The sequence below is a fragment of the Maniola hyperantus genome, chromosome 5 (assembly GCF_902806685.2).
Source record: "Maniola hyperantus chromosome 5, iAphHyp1.2, whole genome shotgun sequence".
NCBI lineage: Eukaryota > Metazoa > Arthropoda > Insecta > Lepidoptera > Nymphalidae > Maniola > Maniola hyperantus.
Genome location: NC_048540.1, coordinates 3,650,140 through 3,674,187, shown reverse-complemented (window position 1 = coordinate 3,674,187; position 24,048 = coordinate 3,650,140). Strand labels below are relative to the sequence as shown.

The 24,048-nt window shown below is 39.6% G+C and overlaps 2 protein-coding genes across 3 annotated transcripts in view; one reads left to right on the top strand and one right to left on the bottom strand.

Annotated features, from left to right (window-relative positions):
• Positions 1–18: 18 nt before the first annotated feature.
• Positions 19–7,623, bottom strand: Nf-YB (nuclear factor Y-box B). Of its 2 annotated transcripts, none has more exons than XM_069498871.1 (6): positions 7,590–7,623; positions 4,447–4,658; positions 3,737–3,861; positions 2,698–2,910; positions 2,119–2,161; positions 19–1,329 (listed from the first exon to the last, which is right to left on the bottom strand). In XM_069498871.1, the coding sequence occupies exons 2-6, from the start codon at positions 4,544–4,546 to the stop codon at positions 1,229–1,231; spliced, it is 582 nt and encodes a 193-aa protein (XP_069354972.1). In that variant the 5' UTR covers positions 4,547–4,658; positions 7,590–7,623; the 3' UTR covers positions 19–1,228. The 2 variants fall into 2 exon arrangements, with proteins under 2 accessions (XP_069354972.1, XP_069354971.1); XM_069498870.1 differs by having other exon boundaries at positions 19–1,332; positions 7,590–7,615.
• A 516-nt stretch (positions 7,624–8,139) lies between these two features.
• The window catches only part of pcm (5'-3' exoribonuclease pacman), a 41,073-nt gene continuing 25,164 nt past the window's right edge, over positions 8,140–24,048 (top strand). The window contains exons 1-19 of the mRNA XM_034969032.2: positions 8,140–8,457; positions 8,743–8,969; positions 9,868–9,920; positions 10,420–10,580; positions 11,362–11,526; positions 12,356–12,638; positions 12,832–12,992; positions 14,089–14,193; positions 14,626–14,674; positions 14,750–14,831; positions 15,568–15,760; positions 17,157–17,330; positions 17,455–17,566; positions 18,153–18,331; positions 18,849–19,018; positions 20,745–20,891; positions 21,227–21,294; positions 21,666–21,877; positions 23,015–23,144. Of these exons, the coding sequence (XP_034824923.1) occupies positions 8,383–8,457; positions 8,743–8,969; positions 9,868–9,920; positions 10,420–10,580; positions 11,362–11,526; positions 12,356–12,638; positions 12,832–12,992; positions 14,089–14,193; positions 14,626–14,674; positions 14,750–14,831; positions 15,568–15,760; positions 17,157–17,330; positions 17,455–17,566; positions 18,153–18,331; positions 18,849–19,018; positions 20,745–20,891; positions 21,227–21,294; positions 21,666–21,877; positions 23,015–23,144 (2,746 nt within the window). The 5' untranslated portion in view covers positions 8,140–8,382. The remainder of the gene's footprint in view (positions 8,458–8,742; positions 8,970–9,867; positions 9,921–10,419; positions 10,581–11,361; positions 11,527–12,355; positions 12,639–12,831; positions 12,993–14,088; positions 14,194–14,625; positions 14,675–14,749; positions 14,832–15,567; positions 15,761–17,156; positions 17,331–17,454; positions 17,567–18,152; positions 18,332–18,848; positions 19,019–20,744; positions 20,892–21,226; positions 21,295–21,665; positions 21,878–23,014; positions 23,145–24,048) is intronic.

Genomic DNA, 24,048 nt, shown 5'->3' with positions numbered 1-24,048 from the left:
ATTAATGAAACAGTTAAGTGATTGATAACTTATATTAATTAAAATAAAAAACAATGTATAGAATACTCTTCGCTTTAAAAATGTTTGGTTAGAGTCTACCTTAACCTTAATAATAAAACCAATTTACAACTCATTTGTCCTTATTAAATATTATGAAATTCTTAATAATAAATTTTCTAGCCTAATTCATTTTTGTTTAATTTGTCTTGTGCCAAAAATGGGATATATTAAGGTCTAGTCTAGTATGGTATGGTCGTAACTTTCAAAATATTTTTTTTTTTTATTGTTGTCCGGCATAGATGATGGAGAGAGAAATGGACATTCAACTCAGTTTTGGATTTAGAAAAACAAATATAATAAATAATATAAAAATAGAGTAATCGGCGTAATATATTTGTCTGGAAAGTACGTGGCAGAAAGTATAAGTCCCGCAAATTGCTAATGCGCGTGGCCGCCATTTTAGTGTCGTCAGCACTAGACTAGTTTCGAGCTGATGCTATATTTTTACTTAAATATACGTCAAATGACGTTATTCCGATGTCAATGAGACATGGTTCCAGCACAATAGCAATTTGCGGGACTTATAATGTACATCAGCCTTTAGAATGACATTTCGGCTTTGTAGAGCGTTCTCTGTCATTCATACCTATATGACGTTTTGTCGGTCTTAACGACAGAGACAATGCTCTACAAATCCGCTATCTCCTTCTAAAGGTCGATGTACATTACTTTCTGCCACATACTGTAAGTGTAACCTTAATTGCCTTCAAAGTCAGAAGGCGAGGCGCGAGTGGTGCAACGTCCCGACGAAGGCATCACGACGACCAAGCACGACTTCGCTGTCATTTTATATTTTCATCTCAGACAATGATATTATCACAAGTGAAGAAAACAGTATATTATACTGAATAGTGCCACTTTACACACAAAACACACTTTCATAAGTTAATCTGTATAAAAAGTGACTGACTTGCCACCAGTGGCGTGCACAGTGTTTGAAGCCTGGGTAGGCATTAGTTAGGTAGAAACCTGTTTACTGGCAGGTCATAATGAAAAATATGCATTGAGCTATTACAACTGGGGTAAGCAGTGCATTTATGCCTCTATGACCTGCACGCCACTGCTTGCCACTGACTGTGTAAAAAGTGTTACGTTTTGCATCAAAACCACGTTACCTTATTGTTGATTTCAAACATGTCACAACTTACAACCATTATCAAGTCTAGAACTAGGAAATTTCGTAGTCACCGACAACTTTAGGGTAGCCATATATCACTGTTTTTGTGGGTTCCCCTTCATTTTCACTAGAAGTGCAATGCTGTGTGCCATCTTCTAAAACAAAAGATATTTCCATGTTAATTTTTAGGGCTCCATACCTCAAGGGTGCCAACGGGACCCTATTACTAAGCCTCCGCGATTTTATGTCTCATCAACGTTGATAGTATTCGAGCGTAGAAACACTTCCGCGTTATAGTAAACTGGATCTTAAGTGCCTTGTTTTAAAGCTCAACTTTGTCTACACATCTACAAACAGCGCTCCAAGCGGAAACGAAATTAAAATCCACTGATTATAATTTTAATTTTTTAGTTCAATTCAAGGCTCTTTAGGTCCATTTTATTTTGACGTAATTGTGTTTCGAATCTCGAATTCTAGCAACGTTGGTGAGACGTAAAATCTTATACGAAGCGTTCAGGCTGTATCTCATAAACCATAATACATAGAGCGATGAAATTTTCACAGAGCGTGTATTTTTATTGCCGCTATAACAAATAATAAACTTAAAAAATGGCCGCCATGCAAATTATAAAATTAAAAAGTACATCTTGTACAATGGTAAGAAACCCTTCTTATGCGAGTCTGACTCGCAATTGACCGGTTTATATTGCAAATCAATCATCTGACCGACGCTGGCGGTCAACGAACGTTGCGTAGATAGGTGCCACGGGTTCAATGCCGCGTCGTAGGCTGGGTATTGACCCCGAGTATGCACACTATTGTATGTGTGTTGATGAGTATGTTGTTGGTATTGGATTGTATTTAGGTAGTATAATAATATTAGCACTAAGTTTTCGCTAGCATTCTAATTACACCTTGTACAGATAAACAAGACACTTTACCTCCATAAAACACTATTGTTTTGTTAAGTTTGTTGATTGTTACCTGCAACAAAGGAAAAACTAATTAATATTTTCTTAATTGATGGGGTTCTTCCTGGACAAGAGCTGCAGCAGACAGCAATCTAATGGCGAAAGTTGGAGGATGCATATGCCACCAGGCACACCGAATTTAGAAGAGGTTTGTACTTCAATCACGTCGCAATGGAGCAATGAAGCAACGCGATTTTTTACAAGGTAATAGTTAAACACCTGGAGAGTGACATCAAAGAGTCCCACGGGAATTTAAAAACCTAAATCCACACAGATGAAGTCACGGGCAGCTAGTATCTATGTATATAAAAGGAAAAGCTGACTGACTGATTGACTGATCTATCAACACACAGCTCCAACTACTGGACTGGTCAGGCTGAAATTTGACATGCAGATAGCTATTATGATACAGACATCTGTGATCTGTCAAGAAAGGATTTTTGAAAATTCAACCCCTAAGGGGGTAAAATAGAAGTTTGAAATGTAGGTAGTCCACGCGGACGAAGTCGCGGGAATAATCTATTACTAAGATATTTTTGTAATACTCACAGGTGATAGAATAATTTCTCTATACTTCTTAAGGTATATCTTCAAAGGCTCTACATAGTTGTCAAACCCGAGCGCATTCATGGCAAAGAGTACATCTTCTCCATTGATAGTTTTCCGCTTCTCCATCTGGCAGCGGTCACTCGCTTCACTAGTTATGAATGATATGAACTCTGATATGCATTCCTGTACACATTCCCGCGCATCTTTGGCTATCTGAGAATAATGTATAGTTTTTGATTCATCATCTTCATCTCAACCTATCGCCGGCCCACTACAGAGCATGGGTTTAGCCTCAATATGGAATGATAAGTTAACGACAGTCCACTGCTATGGCCTAATAGAGATTGGCAGACCTCACACACCTTTAAGAATATTCTGTAGAACTTTTAGGCATGCAGGTTTTTTCACAATGGTTTCCTTCACCAAATAAAAATAAATAAAGCAAGTGACATTCATATTGCAATTGCTTAAAACACAACTCTGAAAAGTTAGAGGATCAGTACTCTGCAGAAAGTAATGTACATCAACCTTTAGAAAGAGGTAGCGGTTTTGTAGAGCATTGTCTGTTGTTGAGACTGACAAAGTCACATAGGTATGAGTGACAGAGACAATGCTCTACAAAGCCGAAACGTCATTCTAAAGGCAGATGTACATTACTTTCTGCAGAGTACTGTAAAATCCTGGAGTCAAATCCTGGACCCCCTGAATACAAGATCAAAGTTTAACTAGACCACCTAGTTTCACAATCAACTAGTGTAAATTAAGTACTGTGCGACAAGGCTCTCTTGGCACTTGAATGACATTGACAGGGGGCCGCTGTTGGAGAACAAAAGCTTAGACTATTCAAACCGGAACAAAGGGGACATTTGACGGCAACGTTAGTTCCGATTTTCGCCACACGCTAAGATAGCTTTGTCGCACTGAAAGTGACAATTCAGTCATAAGATGGAAGCAGGCAGGTATTGAGGCATAAACAAATAATAAACGGACACACTTTCCATTTATATTACAGATTTGAGTTTAGATGTACGGATTTTACCTTGCCATTTTCTGGTATGGCTCTTTTCATAATCTTAGCAATGTTAGCAATAGGTAAGAACCTATCTTGTTCTCGGAGGGGTGCATGTTTACCGCTGTTGGAATCTGAATTATTTTCTTCTTGTTCTGTAACAATAATTTTGAACAAATTATATTAGAGGTATTAATAATTTTTAGTATTGGCCTGCCTAGTGTCTGCCCCCGGAAAACCAGAGTTCCCGCAGGATTTCCAGAAACTTAAATCCATGCTGATGAAATCGTGGGCATACTGACCGAAGCCTCGAAACTATATCTATATATATAAAAAGGAAAAGGTGACTGACTGCCTGATCTATCAACGCACAGCTCAAACTACTGGACGGATCGGGCTGAAATTTGGCATGAAGATAGCTATTAAAATGTAGACGTCCGCTAAGAAAGGATTTTTGAAAATTCAACCCCTAAGTGGATGAAATAGGGGTTGAAATTTGTGTAGTCCACGCGGACGAAGTCGCGAGCATAAGCTAGTCATATATAAAACTTATATCTCCACCAAGAAAGATCGTCAAAATTCTCCCCAAGCGATGCAAAGGCCTATTATAGCTATAACTATAAAGATGTGCTGATATCAACTGGTAGATTTAGGTTAGAATATTCTAATGCAGAAAGTAGACTCTGATTAAATGGAATATGACATCGATGGGAATACGCCGTTGCTAGAGAATTCTTTACCTAAAACATCATCAGAGTTCACCACGGTATACGTTTCTTCATCAACTAGAAACCCATTGTCCAGCCTCACCAATTCGCCACCAAGCTCGTCACCTTCCATTATTATTTCACTATTATAAAATTTTGATTTGAGAATATTTCTTGTATCCTCAACCTGATAATTTGTATGGTTAATTTAATTTTAGTTTGTTTATTTATTTGATACTAAATAACACAGATTAATAGGGATACTACGTATCAGATGGCTCACGGGCAAACAAATTTTGACACCCTTGAAATGCAGCCCGTGATTGGTCGATCATCTGTCAAACTCTATTTTGCTATTTCTCTACTAACCAATAGGATCAGATTATTTGAGCCAATAGCTTGGCAAGATATTTTTTTAAATTGCCTCCTTTGCGCGGCTCTGAATTCTAGTTTTGTATTTTAGAGGATTTTTTTCCTGCAGCTTTAGCTTCTTGTATTTTGAAATTGTTTTATTAGGTACCTAAAGGGTTTTTACTTAAATAACCTAAATTAATTGATTCTAAAAATAAAAAACACATTTTATTTCAAGACATTTATTTATTTTCTTTTAAATCTTTTAAAACCTTTATTAAATATCGATATGATTTTGGCCCCTGATTAAGTAAGGATAAGAAATTTTTTTTTTCATCTTCTGTAAACCTTCTTTGTTTCTTCTTCTTTCCGCACAATCTTAATTGCATTGTGAGTATTTTTTTGGCAATTGGGTTCAATTTTTCCAATTTTTGATACACATTTTCACTGTCCAAGCTTTTTTATGTCTACGAATAAGGTTAAGAGTTTTTTGGGAAATCCTATATTTCTTGTAAAGATGTTTGCATTTTGGTGAAAGAACTTCAATTATTCTTTTAATGATTCTAGGATTCCTTCTCTTTTTAAGTGGCATGGTAGTGGAACCTGGAATTGCAAGAGTATTATATATAATTACAATTGATATATTGGGTACCTATTATAAAAATTACATGTTTGATTTGATTTGCTCTAATAAGTATTTGCACTATGTGCATAATATGTTGTGTGCAATAAAGTGTCAATAAATAAATAAATAAATGTTATGTATGTGCATATTAAAAATATAAATAAATCTTGTTTATAAAGTACTAGATGATGCCCGCGACTTCGTACGCATGGATTTAGATTCTTAAAAATCCTGTGGGAACTCTTTAATTTTCCGGGATAAAAAGTAAGCCTATGTCCTTCCCCGGGTTGCAACCTACCTCTGTACCAAATTTCGTCAAAATCGGTTGAACGGTTGAGCCGTGAGAAGCTAGCAGACAGACAGACAGACGGGACACACTTTCGCATTTATAAGATAAGTATGGATGGGTAACACACCGCGATTAATTTGTTAATTGTTATACACATTTAAATATCTCATTTAAGCTTAAAAACATAGTCTAGTAATAACTTATTTATGAAAATTTTGACCTGTAGTTAACACTGATCAATGAAAAGAGCAGATATCCTTATTCCTGTGGTTACTATATCAAGGCTATTAATAAATAGATGATTACCTGAGGAAATACTTTGTTGACAATCTGTAATCGAATATTCTTCTAATTTTCTTTTAAAAGTAGTGGGCAATCCTTCTAAAAAATAAGTTTAATGAGTACAAATAGGCAAACATCGATAAAAAAGTTTGATATAGTAAGTTATTTAAAACACTCCAAGGTTCTTTTATCTATCTCTTTTAGCTATCTTTCAAAGTTAGCAAAGAAACGACTTATTAGTAATATTATTATGAATATTGTTTCAAATAATAATAAATTATATTTTCTCACCTAAAAGCTCATTTTCACTTGCTGATTGTGATGTTTGCAGCTGTGTACAATAGTTGTGGTCATTATATATATTTTTGGAAGCATAATAATTATGATCAAGGTCAATCTTCTCTGATCCTGAAAGTAAATTAAATATTAATCATTTTAAAATTAAAGGCCAAAATTAGTGCTACACGGTGGTAAGATGATTCAGGCATAGAAATACATTTTCTTCGGTTTGGTTGTAAAATGTATGCTAAAGAAGGTTGTGATACATTGGACAAAACAACTGGACTGTGATTAGAGGAATGATATGAACAATATACAATACAAAAAGCCATGAAAACTTACTAGTACAAATTTCTTCAGAATCATGCAGTGGAATGGATGGAGTACCACTGAGGATCTCAGATTGCAGGAACAAAGTAGGAAATGCTGTTACTGCAAGACGAGATTTTTGTGTCACAAAACGCTTTTCAAAGTGCTTATGACACAATTGAGACTTATTTTTAAGATCTATTGTACTTTTACTTCGCAAAACATCACAATTTATATACTTAGGCCACTTTTTGAGTCTTTTGTCACACTGTGGAAACTTATGTAATATAGCGTCTTTTCGCGTACTGTTACAATCGGGAACACAGCACTTATAATACATTCCAATAAATTATATTGAAATAATGTACTATAATAACAATTGTTGCGAAGGGAACAGAAATGTACGGAAATAAATCGACGCAACCACCCTGCTCAACGCTTAACAACAATAACAAAATGGCGTCAGGCAGGCAGCAGGCAGCAGTGTTTCCATATGTAAATCGAGAATTACCGTGTTCAAGGGTTAAAATTACTGTGTTTCTAGATTAAATTACGGTGGATTAGCTAAAAGAATACCGTGTAAATTACCGTGTCATTTTTAAAAGAAAAAATGTCACGAATTAGCTTTTTAATCAGCTATTAATATTATTCTGAATCTGACTCTCCTAGCATAGCAATATCTTTTTCATATACGGATTTATTCATATTAATATTTAGTTAAATTTCATTAGTTTTACATTTTACTCCTTCCTAATTGCTTGAATAAGGACGAAATACTACTATTACGCAGTATATTATGAATTTTTAACGTGATTTTGTATTACGGTGACACGGTCAAGGTAATGGCCATATTACCTTGACGGTAGATTAGGGCTGAATTACGGTGCATCTACGGTAATTACCGTGTACATGGAAACACTGGCAGGCAGTGAACGTGTGTTATTGTATCGTTCTGTGGTCGAATCTGTCAACTTCTATTTTGCTATTCGCATTTGTAAGGGAACGGAATTTGTATGGCCGTGAACCGCCCGTGCTAAATAATCTCGACTATACTGACCGGATACGTCGTCTGTGATGATTTTTTAAAACTGGTTTTATGGCTCTGGATTCTAGCTCTTTTGAGCCTTGGTTTGTGATGACGTCTGTGAACCAAAGATTATGACGTAATCACCACATTTTAAGGGAGACGGGACTTTCATACCAAACCGAAAAAATCGAAAATGCATGGTTGGGCATGGAATGCATGCTATAATACCAACATTATAACACTAACACTGACAGAACGACAGTCTTGCCAATATAACCAAACAAGTAACTCTACTAGAGTTCTTCCAAACTTTTGAAATTCAATAGGTTAAATTAAAAGAACAGAAACACAGAAAATTGTTTTTACATTTATTTATCAAAATTTCGGATATCTGACTAACTTTTTATGACTACAGAGTAAATTCTTATAATAGAGTCTAGAGAATAACCTACATTATGAGTTATTATTCTGTGGTTGGTGCTGTGTCGATTTCACTCATCCATTTCATACAAAATTTTGCAACACCAAAGCTTCGCCTGCCTGGTAAATTATTAGTCTGTGGATTGTGGTTTGTGGTTGATTTGCATCGTTTACAAAAAAATATTATTGAATAATTTCTGATTTCTGAAATATGTTCGATAACTCCAAGCAAATGTTGTCATCTTACATCAACAACATAAACCTAAAAAGAAATTTCCTTTGTCTGTAAAAAACAGTGTTGTGTGGACTGTAACACTTTTGTAGAAAGGTTATTTGGATTGGACTAAATAGAATTTTTGTTGATTATTTACAAAGTTCTCAACCAAAATGGGTGTACCAAAGTTCTTTAGGTACACCAGTGAAAGGTATCCTTGCCTTAACGAACTGGTGAAGCAGTATCAGGTATGTTCTAAATCACTCAACAATCTGTGGAGGCCTGATTATTTTGACTATATAGAGTATGGACTCAGAATTCTTCGTCCCAGCATGTTCTTTATGTTCAATTAGAACTAGCTAGTCATAAGTCAACATAAATCAATTTGATAGGCTACAAGTTAGAACATGTTAAGTATGGCACAAAATCTGCATTCAATTTTGTAGTAGAAATTAAAGGCGTGCAAAGGATCAAACTCTGGTAGATAGGAGCACGAATCACTTAACTGTCTCTGCTATAATTTATTGTTTCAGATACCTGACTTTGACAACATGTACTTAGACATGAATGGTATAATCCACAACTGCTCTCATCCGGATGACTCCAACCCACATTTCCGTATCACTGAGGAGAAGATATTCAAGGATATATTCCATTATATCAGCATACTGTTTCAAATCATTAAGCCCAAGAAGTTGTTCTTTATGGCTATCGATGGTGTAGCTCCTAGGGCCAAGATGAACCAACAAAGAGGGAGGAGGTAATTCTATAATTCTTTTTTGTTTTTAGGGTTCTGTATCCAGAGAAAAAAGAACTCTTATAGGATCACTGTATTGTCTGTCTGTCAGTTGCGTATGTCAAAACTTAAGTCCCGTCAAGGGAATCTAAACCTATACTTCCCATTGACTCAGAATGAATTCATGAAAGGCAGGTAGCAATGTCAAATCAGAGGTAAACGGAAAAATCCGAAAACGTGAATTTGTAGTTACATTGTGAAGAACCCTTCGTGTGCGAGTCCAACTTGCACTTGACCGCTTTTTACTGTCTACTGGGTACTCAATACACAGCTAAAATCATCTTAATTTTTTATCTAAGACTAGCTTTTTCCTATGATTTCTCAGTGTCTCGCTGTTATCGGTTAGGGGCCGTTCATTCATGCCCCCCCCCCCCCCTTTCGAGGCTCACGTGATTGATGGACATGACAACATTCGAATGGTCCTTCAAGTTCACAGAATTCTTTACGAGTTCATTTCCAGTATCAGCTGTTTACTGACATTATCTATCACCTTACTAGTGATTGCACTATAGGGGGCTTTTTAGGGACTTACACTAACAATGGCGCCAATTCTGTTGTCTTTCTCTAAATTAAATTTAGAGTATCTGCATCTTTTTCTTTTTAATATTGCTAAAAAAAGGATAGAACATGAATTTTACATTTAAAGACTAAATGTGAGTGTTGTTAGTGCACACTACAAATTTAACAATAGGCTTGCGACTGGCAGCTAAAGTCACGAAGTTTGATAGCTCTAAATTAAATTTAAAACTGTCAAACTGTGTCTGTCCTTTTCATATTACATTAGTAAGAAGAGGATGCAAATACCAAAATTTTGTTGTGCTCAGTATAGACATAGTAGAGACTAATGTCTTGTTTGTTATAGATTTAGATCTGCAAGAGAAGCTGAGAATTTGGAAGAGCAAGCCAAATCAAAGGGTAAATATCATTAATCCATACTTCCATACTAATATTATAAATGCGAAAGTGTGTCTGTCTGTCTGTCTGCTAGCTTTTCACAGGCCAACAGTTTTACCGATTTTGATGAAATTTGGTACAGAGTTAGCTTACATCCCGGGGAAGGACATAGGCTACATTTTATCCTGGAAAATAGAGTTCCCACAGGATTTTTAAAAACCTATATCCATCATCTTGTAATTTGATAAAAGAAATTAAGGATTAGTAAAAAGTTTGTATGGGAGCGGGGTAATTTCCCTACGAGCTGTGTTGTGCTCGGGTTGCCAGCTGGGCAGACGGTTGTATCTTGAAACTTCTTAATATAGTGCAGAGTGCAGAAAACTCCATTTGTGTGAGTACCGTCGGCGGTACATTTATTCGGGACTCTTCATGAAATGTTATCGATTGAAAGGTGCCATCTAGTTGCAACTGTGCCAACCGCCACAAGATAGCACTAATTCATGGTTATTTTTATTTCTAGGCGAAGTCTTACCTACTGAGAAGAGATTTGACAGCAACTGCATCACACCAGGCACTGTGTTCATGGCACGTTTGCACGAGCAGCTGCAGTACTTCGTCAAGACAAAGATCTCCACTGATCCACTGTGGTCCAAAGTTAGAGTTATACTTTCTGGACACGAGGTGAGTTGGTCTTTTTAGAAAGTCTAGTTTTTTCCGGGGAAAATTGTCTTCTTCAACCGATAGACATCCACTGCTGGATATAGGTCTTTTTAGGGCCTTCCACACATCGCCGCGCCGTCTTGTGCTGAATAGATCTAGCGGCTCCATGAAACTCATCTGATTCTGTCAAAACTCAATTAGAATCAAAGATTTTTGTGTTTTTAATTTCCTTGCTAGTAATTGATATTTACTAATGGTATCCTATTTGTAATTATTTAATCATCATTATGATTCAATTGAAGTGTTAAGCTGTAATATATACAAAAATCAGACAAGTGCGAGTCTAGACTCGCGTACCGAGGGTTCCGTACTGCAGTTGTATTTTTTCGACATTTTGCACAATCGAAAACTATCGTTTTAGAATGCACAGGTAAAGCCCTTTCATATGATACCCCACTTGGTATAGTTATCTTGCTTTTAAAGTTGAAAATACTAATTATTTGTTCATGAACATATTTAAAAAAAAATTGTGATGTAACCACAAATTCACGGTTTTCGGTTTTTTCCCCTTACGCGTGCTATAAGACCTACCTACGTACCGTTCATGATTCTATTTCAATGGAAAGTACCCTATAAGTTTCTTGACAGACAGACAAAGTGATACTATAAGAGTTCCGTTTTTACTTTTGAGGTACGGAACCCTAAAAAGCCAGCTATGTATTTTCTTATAATATCACCATTTTAATTCTGGATGTATGCCTATTTTGACCATCATTCCTTAACGATTTTTTTTATTATTTAGACCCCTGGTGAAGGAGAGCATAAGATAATGGACTACATTCGCTGGGCGCGCTCGCAACCCGACTACGATGCTAACACAAGGCACTGTTTGTATGGCTTGGACGCGGATCTCATTATGCTGGGCATGTGCACGCACGAACCACACTTTGCTCTGCTCAGGGAAGAGGTGAGTTACATGTGACCATTTTATTAGACCTCTGGAGGAAAGCATAATAATGGCCTCTGACAGAGGGACGGACGGATGGACAAATTCACCCAAGTTGACTTGGAGATCTCTATTTGCTCAGTCAAAATAATAAGGTTGAAAAAAGGAGCATTTTAATTAAAATTGAGCATCTATTCTTTTTTTTTTTAAATTCATTATAGGTATACGCTTGACCACAATCACACCTGATGGGAAGTGATGATGTGGCCTAAGATGGGACGCGGTTACCTAGAAGATGCCTATTCACTCTTGTTTTAAAGATACCCGGGTTGTAATTGGTAGGAAACACATATCGCGGAAGAGTATTCCAAATCTTAGCCATACGTATGAGGAATGATGTTGCAAAACGTTTCGTGCGTGTAGATGGAATGTCGACGACATAGTCTTCTGGTTTTATAGTATTTTGTGTACATATGAACTTTTTTTTTAAATTCAAATACAAGTTAGCCCTTGACTGCAATCTCACCTGATGGTAAGTGATGATGCAGTCTAAGATGGAAGCGGGCTAACCTGGAAGGGGTATGGCAGTTTTTATTAAACCCATGCCCCTTTGGTTTCTACACATCATCGTACCAGAACGCTAAATCGCTTGGCGGCACGGCATTGCCGGTAGGGTGGTAACTAGCCACGGCCGAAGCCTCCCATCAGACAAAATACTATGTCGTATAAGATAGAACTTGTTTTGACTTAACATCTGTATAGGTTGCATGTAATAAATTTATTTCCATTTTCCAAAGGAATTTATCTGCAATGTAATCTAAAAATTTCTTAACAAAATCTTTTACTACAGGTAAAGTTTGGCAAAACAACCCAAAGAGCTACAAGCCCTGAAGAAACTAACTTCTATTTACTCCATCTCTCCCTTATGAGGGCATATTTAGAACAAGAGTTCATATCTATAAAGGACAAGCTACCCTTCAAGTACGATATAGAGAAGATAGTGGACGACTGGGTCCTGATGGGGTTTCTTGTGGGCAACGACTTCATACCACATTTGCCCAACATGCATATCAGCAATGACGCGTTGCCGCTGTTGTACAAGACTTATATGAGCGTGCTTCCGACTTTAGATGGTAAGTAAATTACTTAAACGAATGATCTATCTATTTTACCATTTAGATACGATATAGAGAAGATAGTGGACGACTGGGCCCTGATGCAAGTCCTTCTGCAAGTGAAAATATCCTAAACGACCCAGAATCTCAGCTTTCTGACGACTTTCATCTTTCGTGAAGTGAGCTGTGTATAAGTTTAGAATGCTTTCAGGCTATATAAATGAAGCGGGAGACTTGAATCTAGGAAGGTTCGAAATATTCATGCAGGAGCTAGCCAAGATAGATAAGGAAAAGTTCCAAGATACCTACGTAGATCTAAAATACTTTGTGGCGAAAACCGGCAGGCGACCTAACGCTATGGAGCGGAAAGAGGCAATTATACTTTTATTTTCCTACTTTACTTCTTACCTATTCTAAACTAGCCTGCGACTTCGTCCGCGTGGATTTAGGTTTTTAAAACTCCTGTAAGGACTCTTTGTTTTTCCGGGATAAAAAGTAGCCTCTGTCACTCTCAAGGTCTTTAACCCTATAATGGCACCGATTCCGTTGTCTTTCTCTAAACTAAATTTAGAGTATCTGCATCCTTTTCTTTTTAACAATGCTAAAAAGGGACAGAACATGAACTTTTACATTTAAAGACTAAATTTTAGTCCACGCTACAAATTTAAACAGTATGCTCGCGACTGTGCGCTAAATCACGGGTTTTACCATCTAAAAATTAAATTCAAAACTGTCAAAGTACGTCTGTCCTGTTCATATTACATTAGTAAGAAGAGGATGCGAATACTCTAAAATTTGGTTGTGCTCAGAATCAGTATCAATTTATGCCATGCTAAAAATCACGTCAATCCGTTGCTCGTTTGCGACGTGATTGAAGGATAAACCAACAAATAAACACTTTCGCATTTATAATATGGGTAGTGATATCAAAAACACTTTGCGGGAGGCTACTATTTTTACCGACTTTCAAAAAGGAGGAGGTTTTCAATTCGGTGCGTACATTTTTTACTAAATGATGCCCGCGACATGGTCCGCGTGTATTCAGCATTTTAAAAATCCCTTTGTTAATGTATCCCCTAAAGAGTTCCTGCGGGATTGAAAAAAATCTACATTATATCCACGCGGACGAAGTCGCATGTATCATCTAGTTTTTATATATTATAAGACTAGCTTATGCCTTCGTCGGCGTGGACTACACAAATTTCGAACCCCTATTTCACTCCTCTAGGGGTTGAATTTTCAAAATCCTTTTTTCATAGTCTTAGTTATCTACGTCATAAATCATAATAGATATCTGCATGCCAAATTTCAGCCCGATTCGACCAGTAGTTTTAACTGTGCGTTGATAGATCAGTCAGTCAGTCAGTCAGTGAGCTTTTCCTTTTATATATGTAATAGAAATAGATAATAGATAGATAGGCTGAGATTCTTATCCCAAGAAAGGTTTTAATTTGATTTTTTATTACAGTATAAACCTAATAATGACGACACGTTCAACGTGAACATAGAGGATATGAAAGCAAACAAACCAGATGACGAATTGCAAGCACTCATCAATGCAACACAGGAAATGGTAACTATTTTGTTATAAACATTTTCATAAAAAGTGCACAACCACCATACACACACATGCATACCTCTCTCACACACACACACACACGCACACACATTAAATTAAAGTGACTATTCTTCTCTGCAGGGAGCATTACGAAAGGGATAGCAATACTTATAGACCTGTCATTTTAGTTTAGTTCAAAGATTGGGTACAACAGAATTATTTACGCGGTACGCCTTAGGCGCTCCGCCCACGTCCGACAATCTGTGACCGATTTTTTGCCGGCAAAAAAATAGATTGCAATATTGAAACACACACGTCCCACAAAAGGTCAGTCAAAAATGTATGATAAAAGACGGCGCCCGATTATCGAACCTACAAAAAGTCTGACGTGGGCGGAACGCCTTACAGTATAGTATGTCTAAACTGTTATCATTTCGTTATTTTCAGTACATGGATGATATGGACAATGATGATGATTATGAAGAAACTAGTGATGGTACAGTATATTGACTAACAGATTTTTAAATAAAAATAAAGTTTTGTATACGCTAATTTTCCCTTTAAATTTCAGAGGAAATGACCCTAGAATCGGAGTTTATTTTACATAAAAAGGACTACTATATGAATAAGTTAGATTATTCTAAAGTGACTGAGTAAGTATGTTTGTCTATAATTATTTTTTATTTTATTCTAATAACTTAGACCCATTTGCATTACGACAGTTAAACTAATTATTTAATTAAAACTTCTAATACTGTGGCCGATTCTTTTGTACAGTACGGGGCAGAAAATAATATACATCGACGTTTAGAAAGGATTTTTGAAAATTCACACCCCTAATGGGGTGAAATAAGGGTTTGAAATATTTTGTAGTCGCCGCGGACGTAGTCGCGGGCATAAGCTAGCATCTAAGCAGTCCGTATTCGGGACGAGGAAGCGAATCACTTCCTACGAGTCAAAGAAATTTTGACTATGTAGGGGTACATATCTTTCGATGCCTCGCAACTTCTACGATTTCCATATAAATTACAGATTCCAACGATCGCCGTCGACCGAGTTGCTGGGCGACTAGTCGACCCTACAGTGCGACAAGGCTCTTTTGGCACTTGAATGATATTCACAGGGGGGCGCTGTTGGAGAACAAAAGCTTAGAATGTTCAAAAAAGAACAAAGAGGACACTTGACGGCAACGTTAGTACCGCTTTTTGCCACGCGTCAAGATAGCCTTGTCACACTGTACAGATTCCAACGATCGCCGTTGTTGTTGCCGGGCGACTAGTCGACAGTACGTAATGAGTGTTAGGCTGCATCATCACTTGCCAGCAGGTCTGATTGCAGCCAAGCGCTAGTCTATAAATTAAAAAAAAAAGCTTTGTTGTTTTCTTTCAGCGAGGTGCTGGCAGACCAAGCAGAAGGCTACGTTCGCGCGATTCAGTGGAATCTCTATTACTACTATAAAGGCTGTCCGTCCTGGTGTTGGTACTACCCACACCACTATGCGCCCTATATCTCGGATATTACAGGCTTCAAAGACCTCAAGATTGAGTTCGAGCTTGGGGACCCTTTCAAGCCTTTTGAGCAGGTATGTTTTCGCTCCTCAACTTTGTGGTGTGTTTTGTTGGTATCTATTGACTAATCCATACTAATATTATAAATGCTAAAGTTTGTCTGTCTGTCCGTCTGTCTGTCTGTCTGCTAGCTTTACACGGCCCATCCGTTTAAACTATTTCGATGAAATTTGGCAGCAATATAGCTTGCATCCCGGGGAAGGACATTACTTTTGACGACCTCCCTGGCGCAGTGGTAAGCGCTGTGGACTTATTAGTGGGAGGTCCCGGGTTCGATTCCTGGCAGGGATTTGGAATTTTATAATTTCTAAATTTCTGGTCTGGTCTGGTAGGAGGCTTCGGCCGTGGCTAGTTACCACCCTACCGGCAAAGCCGTACCGCCAAGCGATTTAGCGTTCCGGTACGATGCCGTGTAGAAACCAAAGGGGCATGGGCTTATTAAAAACTGCCATACCCGTTCCAGGTTAGCCCGCTACCATCTTAGACTGCATCGTCACTTACCACCAGGTGAGATTGCAGTCAAGGGCTAACCTGTATCTGAATAAATAAATAAAAAATAAAAAAAAACTTTTTATCCCAGAAAATCAAAATGTTCCCAAGGAATTTTCGAAAACCTAAATCCATTCGGACGAAGTTGCGGGCATCATCTAGTAAATAATAATATTGTGTTCGCGTCGTTTATACTATTTTCCAGGATTTTTAAAAACCGAAATACATGCGGACAAAGACGTGGGCATAAGTTAGTGTATGAATATTTTTTTATTTTTTTTAGCCACGTTAATCATGACTAATATTCCACTTTCCCCTCCAACTAAGCGTTAAGCTTGTGCTAGGAGTAGGTACGACACTAGTGCAACGGGTGGGAATTGAACGCCGATCTGTCGGGATTGAGTCCGCTCCTATAAATAACTGTTGAGCTATTGAGGCTTCTAAATATAACAATCAGTTCGCTGAGTTTGACTTATTTTACCTATCAAACAATAAATTTAAAAAGGAATTAAGAAACTATCATCGTAAAACAAAAAAAAAGTAGCTAACATCTAAATATGCATGCAATCATACACTCCCATTTACACACACACACACATGCACACACGCTCACACATACTCATAAGCACACACTCACACACGCATACACACACACATACAATCATACACACACTGTTGTAATTTTATTTTATTATTGTATATACCTACATTTATTCTAACTCTATTCTGTTAAAATAGTTTAATTATAATTTTAAGTAATCTCTTTTGGCCTTCTGTTATACCTAGATTTAAATTTAAATAATAATTATGTATTCACGCTGTTGATTACTTTCAAATAAACAAAATAAACAAAATAAACAAATAAATGTATGATGTATGTATGCATATTCGACAGTATTGATATAAATGTATGTGTTTTAGCTCCTAGCCGTGCTCCCGGCAGCCAGCAAGCATCTGTTACCGACACCTTTCCACGATTTGATGACGGACGAAGACTCGCCCATAGTGCACTATTACCCGCTGAACTTCGAAACCGATCTCAACGGGAAGAAGAACGATTGGGAGGCTGTGGTCTTGATACCTTTCATTGACGAAGTAAGTTTTTTCAGGAAAAGACGCGCATATTATATGTATGTTAAACATATTATGTATGTCTATTATATTTTTTTGTATATATTTGTGTATTAATAATATGTATAATATGTATTCTTTATTGCAGACCAATCTGTTATCAGCGATGTCTCCGTGCTATCAGAGGCTAACTGAAGAAGAAATGAAACGTAATATGCACGGACCTATGCTAGTTTATAATTGGACTCCAGAAAACTTAGGTAGGTAGCTAGGTATAGTACCATCTTGACCTGTCATGTACTATACTTTGTTTCAAAATATTATTTTTATCTAAAATCTACCCTGTTCATAAAATTCATATTTTCCTATCTAATATTTTGCAAATTTTATTCATGTTTCCTTGTCTAATATTTTGACAATATTATTTTTATTTTCTGATCTAATATTTTACCAGTGTTATTTGCCGATCTAATAAATTTATTAACAGTATTATTCTTATTTCTCAATTTAATAAATATGCCTATCCATACTAATATCATAAAAGCGAAGGTACATATCTGTCTGTTAACTTTTCACGCCCGTCCAACCGAATTTGGCCTTTGGTGTAGATTGTTATAGCATTTTAATAACAATTCTACACGAAATTTATCGTTTTTATTTGTATTTTATAATTCAGACTACTTTTTATCCAGAAAAACCAAAGAGTTCCTACGAGATTATTGAATCCTAAATCCACTCGGACGGAAGCGTCATCTAGTATTATATTATACTTATTTCCCAATCTAATATTTCGCCAATATTAGTCTTATTTCCCGATCTATTTGTCAATATTATTTGTATTTTCAGGTGAAATAGCGGCACCGCAATACTTCGCCCCCTTAGAAATAAACCACGCGGTAGAGACGGCGGTGTGGAGGACAGAGCTGGATGTTCCCGATCACCAGCTCAAGAGAGGCATGCTGCCTAATGTCGACCGGGATATATTGTATCCCGGATTTCCTACCATGCGGTATATGAATTTCGAGGTATGCTATCTTGAAATAACATTTAGTAAAAGGGGCATGCTACCTGATGTCGACCGGGATAATATATTTTATCCCGGATTCCCTACCATGCGGTATATGAATTTCGAGGTATGCTACCTTGAAATAACATTTAGTAAAAGGGGCATGCTACCTGATGTCGACTGGGATAATATATTTTATCCCGGATTCCCTACCATGCGGTATATGAATTTCGCGGTTGCTATCACATTTAGTAGTATTTGCTTGAAATAACAATTAGTAAAAGGGGCATACTGCCTATTGTCGACCGGGATAAATTGTATCCCAGATTTCCTACTATGCGGTATATGGATTTCGAGGTTGCAACTTGCTATATCTAAACGTCTGTTTGTACTATCTACTATTGAAGATGGCTTTCCTTTAAGAATGAGAACGGTTTAGGGCATAGTCCACCATGCTGGCCAATCCTTCACCATTTAAGCAAGAGTTATTTAATTGTTATAATGTACCGTAATAAGCACCAGTACCTTGTTTGCAGACAACCATAAAGAAATGTAAAGTGAAAGTATTCGACCAACCATCTCGCAACGAGAGCATGATCATACAACTCCTACCGTCGGAGGATACCGACCCGCCGCTGGAGAAAGTGGCTGAGAAGTTGCTGGGCAGGGTCATATGGGTCGGCTGGCCGCATCTCACGCGAGCCAAGTGAGTAGTACCTAGTCAATAGTTAAAGAAATTCATAGTGAAAGTATTCGACCAGCCGTCTCGCAACGAGAGCATGATCATACAACTCCTACCGTCGGAGGATACCGACCCGCCGCTGGAGAAAGTGGCTGAGAAGTTGCTGGGCAGGGTCATATGGGTCGGCTGGCCACATCTCACGCGAGCCAAGTGAGTAGTACCTAGTCAATAGTTAAAGAAATTCATAGTGAAAGTATTCGACCAGCCGTCTCGCAGTGAGAGCATGATCATACAACTCCTACCGTCGGAGGATACCGACCCGCCGCTGGAGAAAGTGGCTGAGAAGTTGCTGGGCAGGGTCATATGGGTCGGCTGGCCGCATCTCACGCGAGCCAAGTGAGTAGTACCTAGTCAATAGTTAATAATAATGTTACATAGGACTAGACCAGCGGGGCGATTGTCTAAAACCGGCATCAATCATTATTACAATCTCAATTGTTCTGATTGGCTGAATTTGTGCGATTCTTGTTGCAACAATGCATTGTGGCCAATAGTGAGCGAGCATTAACCAATCAGAGATAATTGCGATCGTGACATTGTAGCTGTCAAACAACCGCGGTAGGGCCACTGAGTAAACTAGAGTGAGGGAACTCTCGGTTTGATCCTCAATCGACGATATGTCAAATTAGGCTATGGCACAGAGAATTCTGTCTCAAGAGTATGCATATATGTACATGGTTTTGCACGAAAACAAAATCGTAAAATGTTGGCGGAGGACAGGGTAGAATGCTTTGTTGTCAAAAGGTGGAGTCAAAAGTCACGTAATCAAGACAATGTGCGGAATGAGGGTACCAAAGGGGCGTGGGCCGACTTTTATGCTAAGCAACTGCCTAAGCTTTGCGAGCGGGGGTGTCCGGCTATTAGGGGTCTTTAATTTATAATAGGCAGTGATGTATTTGGAGGTAGTGCAAACCAGCTAATAAGAAAGCTCAGAGTCACTCAGCGGGTGATGGAGAGAGCTATGCGTGGAGTTTGTCTATGTGATCAAATCAGAAATGGGAGATCCGTAGCTAAATGGGTTGCGAAGCTGAACTGGCAATGGGCAGGGCACATAGTTCGAAAACACGATAAGACTTTGGGGTCCCAAGGAAAACACGATAAGACGTTAAGGTCCCAAGGTGCTAGAATGGCAACCTCGCATCAGAAAGCGTAGTCTTGAAAGACCCTTACTAGGTGGGCACTAGATGACATCAAGGGACTCGCAGAGAGCCCTGGATTCAGGCGGCGCAAGACCGTGGCGTATAGAAGCCCCTACAGGAGACCCATGTGCAGGAGCAGACGTCTATCGGTTGTACGATTTGTATTTAACTCACCACTCGCCAATTTCTCGGTTCGCTCTGCGCCCGAATTGCTGTTAGGTGGTCTCTTGGTATTCACAGGCACTGGTTATGTTGTTTTGATTTATTCACATCTATGGACCGATGACACATATATGTATCATCGGTCCATCGATGTTTTCAAAAGATTTATCACGTTTATTCCAGCAAAATATTAGCTATTTTTAAGTTTTATGTGCGTTGCAGCACGAGAAAATTGTTCACACAGCCATCTTGCCATAGAGAGGGTGCGGGGGCGACGTGCGCGCCGAAGTTGCTCAGGCGTGTCGTTGGCGAGTGTTCGCGGGAAATTTAAAAACCCAACATCGGTTGATAATGATGATGATGATGAGTGATTGATTTTGTTTTCACAGAATAATATCAGTGTCGAACGAGAAGAAGCGCCTGCACTACATCGATAAAGAGAACAACAATGGGAACGGAGTGAGCTTTTCTACTGAGCTGAACATGGGCAACCTGCACAGGCAGTGGATATCCGAGCGATCCACTATCATTGAACAGTAAGGATAATGATTTTAAGCTTATTTCGTGGTTTAACAACATATTTTAATCATGATCACAGTACAAAAAAAAGAACCTGTTTCATGACAATATAAAAGAAAAAGGTTAAAAAAAATATGCCGTGTTAAGCTATACAAAGTCTCCGATAACCATGTCGGAGGATTGCCAGCGAAACATACAAAAAAAAAAAAACATATTTTAATGTAGATAACGGGTACATATTATCACGATTAATTTGGCGTTTTTATTTGTCACGAACATGAAGAAATCTGCTTCTGGCAAGGAAACAGGACAAAGATGGCCTATATTTGTCTAATTTAGCTTTTTGTTACAGCAATTTTAATCGCCTCGGCATAGAACTGGGTGAATTGAGTGTTATAGTTCACGCAGTTAACCTCAGAGGTGAGATTTTTTAAATAATTAAATTCTTAACTAGACTGTCTAGTGTCTATAGTACGCGACAGGTCGAAATGGCAATCGCGGAGGTAACGCCCCGCACAGCCCGCGTTACGGGCGAGTGCGGGTGTGCGGGGCGTCCCCCCGCCTCATACCCCATTGCCAGTGGCGTGCATAGGGTTTAAAGCCAGGGTAAGCAGTAGTTAGGTAAGCAAGTCAAAGAATAATGAGCATTAAGCAATTTCAACAGAGTTAACTATTTCTTGGGTAAGCAGCGCTTTTATGCCTCTATGAGTTGCACGCCACTGCCCATTGCCATCTAGAGTCTAGAGTCTAGACCTGACGTGGACTATAGAATGATGGTGATATGTTTTCAGGCTACAAATACGTAATACAGAATAACGTCAGCATGGTAAGGGAAGAGGAATGGTGTCAAGTGCCCTGTGGCTACGCGTTGCAAGGCGTGGTGTCGGCCGTGGCCACGCAACTGCAGCCGCCGGCCAAGTTCCTCACTCCTAGACAAGCCTACCCGCCTGGAGACCACTGCTTTTTGCTTACCAGTGGACAGTATTATGGATGTATGGCCACCGTAAGTAATTTTAAGCATCATATGGCCACGCAACTGGTTACCAACTCATGAACAAGTAATAGAAGAGAGGGGTAGTGTCGGCCATGGCCACGCAACTTCAGCCGCCTGCCATGTCACTCACTCTTAGAAGTGAGACAGAAGGACTTACTAATCGACAGTACTATGGATGTATGACCACAGATTTTTTTGGGTTATTTTAGCGTTTTATTTACACGCAACGATGAATTGCACCAGTACCTGGATATGCCAACTGTTTACGAGGAAATAAACAAGTACTCCAAAAAACACAAAGTTCGCCTTGGACTATTTTGGACTTACCTTTGCACAAGTTTAAAAAATCTATTAAAAATATGCTCCTGATAAAAGCATATTACACAATTGAAGATTATCTAAATGATAAAAGAGCGTGGTTTTGACCTGCAGCTCGTTCCAGCAACGCACAAGACTGCAAATACTATTTTATACATGGCATAATTTTGTACCTATATCAAATATTTGAAAAGAGCAACCGCCGAGTTTCTTGCTGGTTCTTCTCGGCAGGAAAGGCATTCCGAACCAGTGGTAGATGCATCCGACTATTCGTAAGCACTTGTAAAAGTTTATACGAATAAAAAAAGATTTTCATTTCATTTTCTTGCCAAGCATCCAAACCCACTCGCCAACTCACTTCTAGCTGGCTAGAGTAAAAAGACTAAAACGAGCTGATGTGCTCGATATCTGATGGACGTGGGAGCAGTGGCCAATGGCTCCCTCGTTTCTCAATACCAAATTCAGCACAAAAAATCTGCTTATAGTCCCCCGACTGATTGACTGACGGCATTCCGAACCAGTGGTAAATTAAACCTGACTATTCATAAGCACTTTTAAAAAGTTTACATGAATAAAAAAACATTCTATTCTATTCTATTCTATTCTATTGCAGATAATGACAAGGAAAAAAAAAAATTACGTTTTATGGCCACGCAGCTCATTAACAAGTTTATAATCATTTTTGTGAGTGAAGGAAAATGAGTCTAAATTGTCTGTGGCTGCTATTGCAAGGTGTGGTGTTGGTAGTGGCCACACAATTTAAAAATAGGGCAGTGTTTTTCTACCTATATGAAGTTCATCACTGCCACATTGTCCTTTTTGCTGCAGGTGGTAAGCTCGGAAGCGATAAAAAGCGGTCGTATCAAGGTGAACGTGCGCGAGTGTGTGGAGCCCACGCCCAAGGTCCACGCGGCCGCCTGCCCCTACCGCGCCGCCAACCACGCCGCCGCCGCCTGCGGTATGTATACTGCGTCGTATCAAGGTGAACGTGCGCGAGTGTGTGGAGCCCACGCCCAAGGTCCACGCGGCCGCCTGCCCCTACCGCGCCGCCAACCACGCCGCCGCCGCCTGCGGTATGTATACTGCGTCGTATCAAGGTGAACGTGCGCGAGTGTGTGGAGCCCACGCCCAAGGTCCACGCGGCCGCCTGCCCCTACCGCGCCGCCAACCACGCCGCCGCCGCCTGCGGTATGTATACTGCGTCGTATCAAGGTGAACGTGCGCGAGTGTGTGGAGCCCACGCCCAAGGTCCACGCGGCCGCCTGCCCCTACCGCGCCGCCAACCACGCCGCCGCCGCCTGCGGTATGTATACTGCGTCGTATCAAGGTGAACGTGCGCGAGTGTGTGGAGCCCACGCCCAAGGTCCACGCGGCCGCCTGCCCCTACCGCGCCGCCAACCACGCCGCCGCCGCCTGCGGTATGTATACTGCGTCGTATCAAGGTGAACGTGCGCGAGTGTGTGGAGCCCACGCCCAAGGTCCACGCGGCCGCCTGCCCCTACCGCGCCGCCAACCACGCCGCCGCCGCCTGCGGTATGTATACTGCGTCGTATCAAGGTGAACGTGCGCGAGTGTGTGGAGCCCACGCCCAAGGTCCACGCGGCCGCCTGCCCCTACCGCGCCGCCAACCACGCCGCCGCCGCCTGCGGTATGTATACTGCGTCGTATCAAGGTGAACGTGCGCGAGTGTGTGGAGCCCACGCCCAAGGTCCACGCGGCCGCCTGCCCCTACCGCGCCGCCAACCACGCCGCCGCCGCCTGCGGTATGTATACTGCGTCGTATCAAGGTGAACGTGTGCGAGTGTGTGGAGCCCACGCCCAAGGTCCACGCGGCCGCCTGCCCCTACCGCGCCGCCAACCAC

Bases quoted from the DNA above. Each gene is read 5' to 3' on its own strand.
- Nf-YB (XM_069498870.1), bottom strand. From the start codon at position 4,546: ATGGAAGGTGACGAGCTTGGTGGCGAATTGGTGAGGCTGGACAATGGG. The intron at 3,862-4,446 runs GTAAAGAATTCT...TTATTGTTACAG, and splicing joins GAACTCTGATGATGTTTTAG to AACAAGAAGAAAATAATTCA. The intron at 1,333-2,118 runs GTAAAGTGTCTT...CTTTTGTTTTAG, and splicing joins AACAATAGTGTTTTATGGAG to AAGATGGCACACAGCATTGC.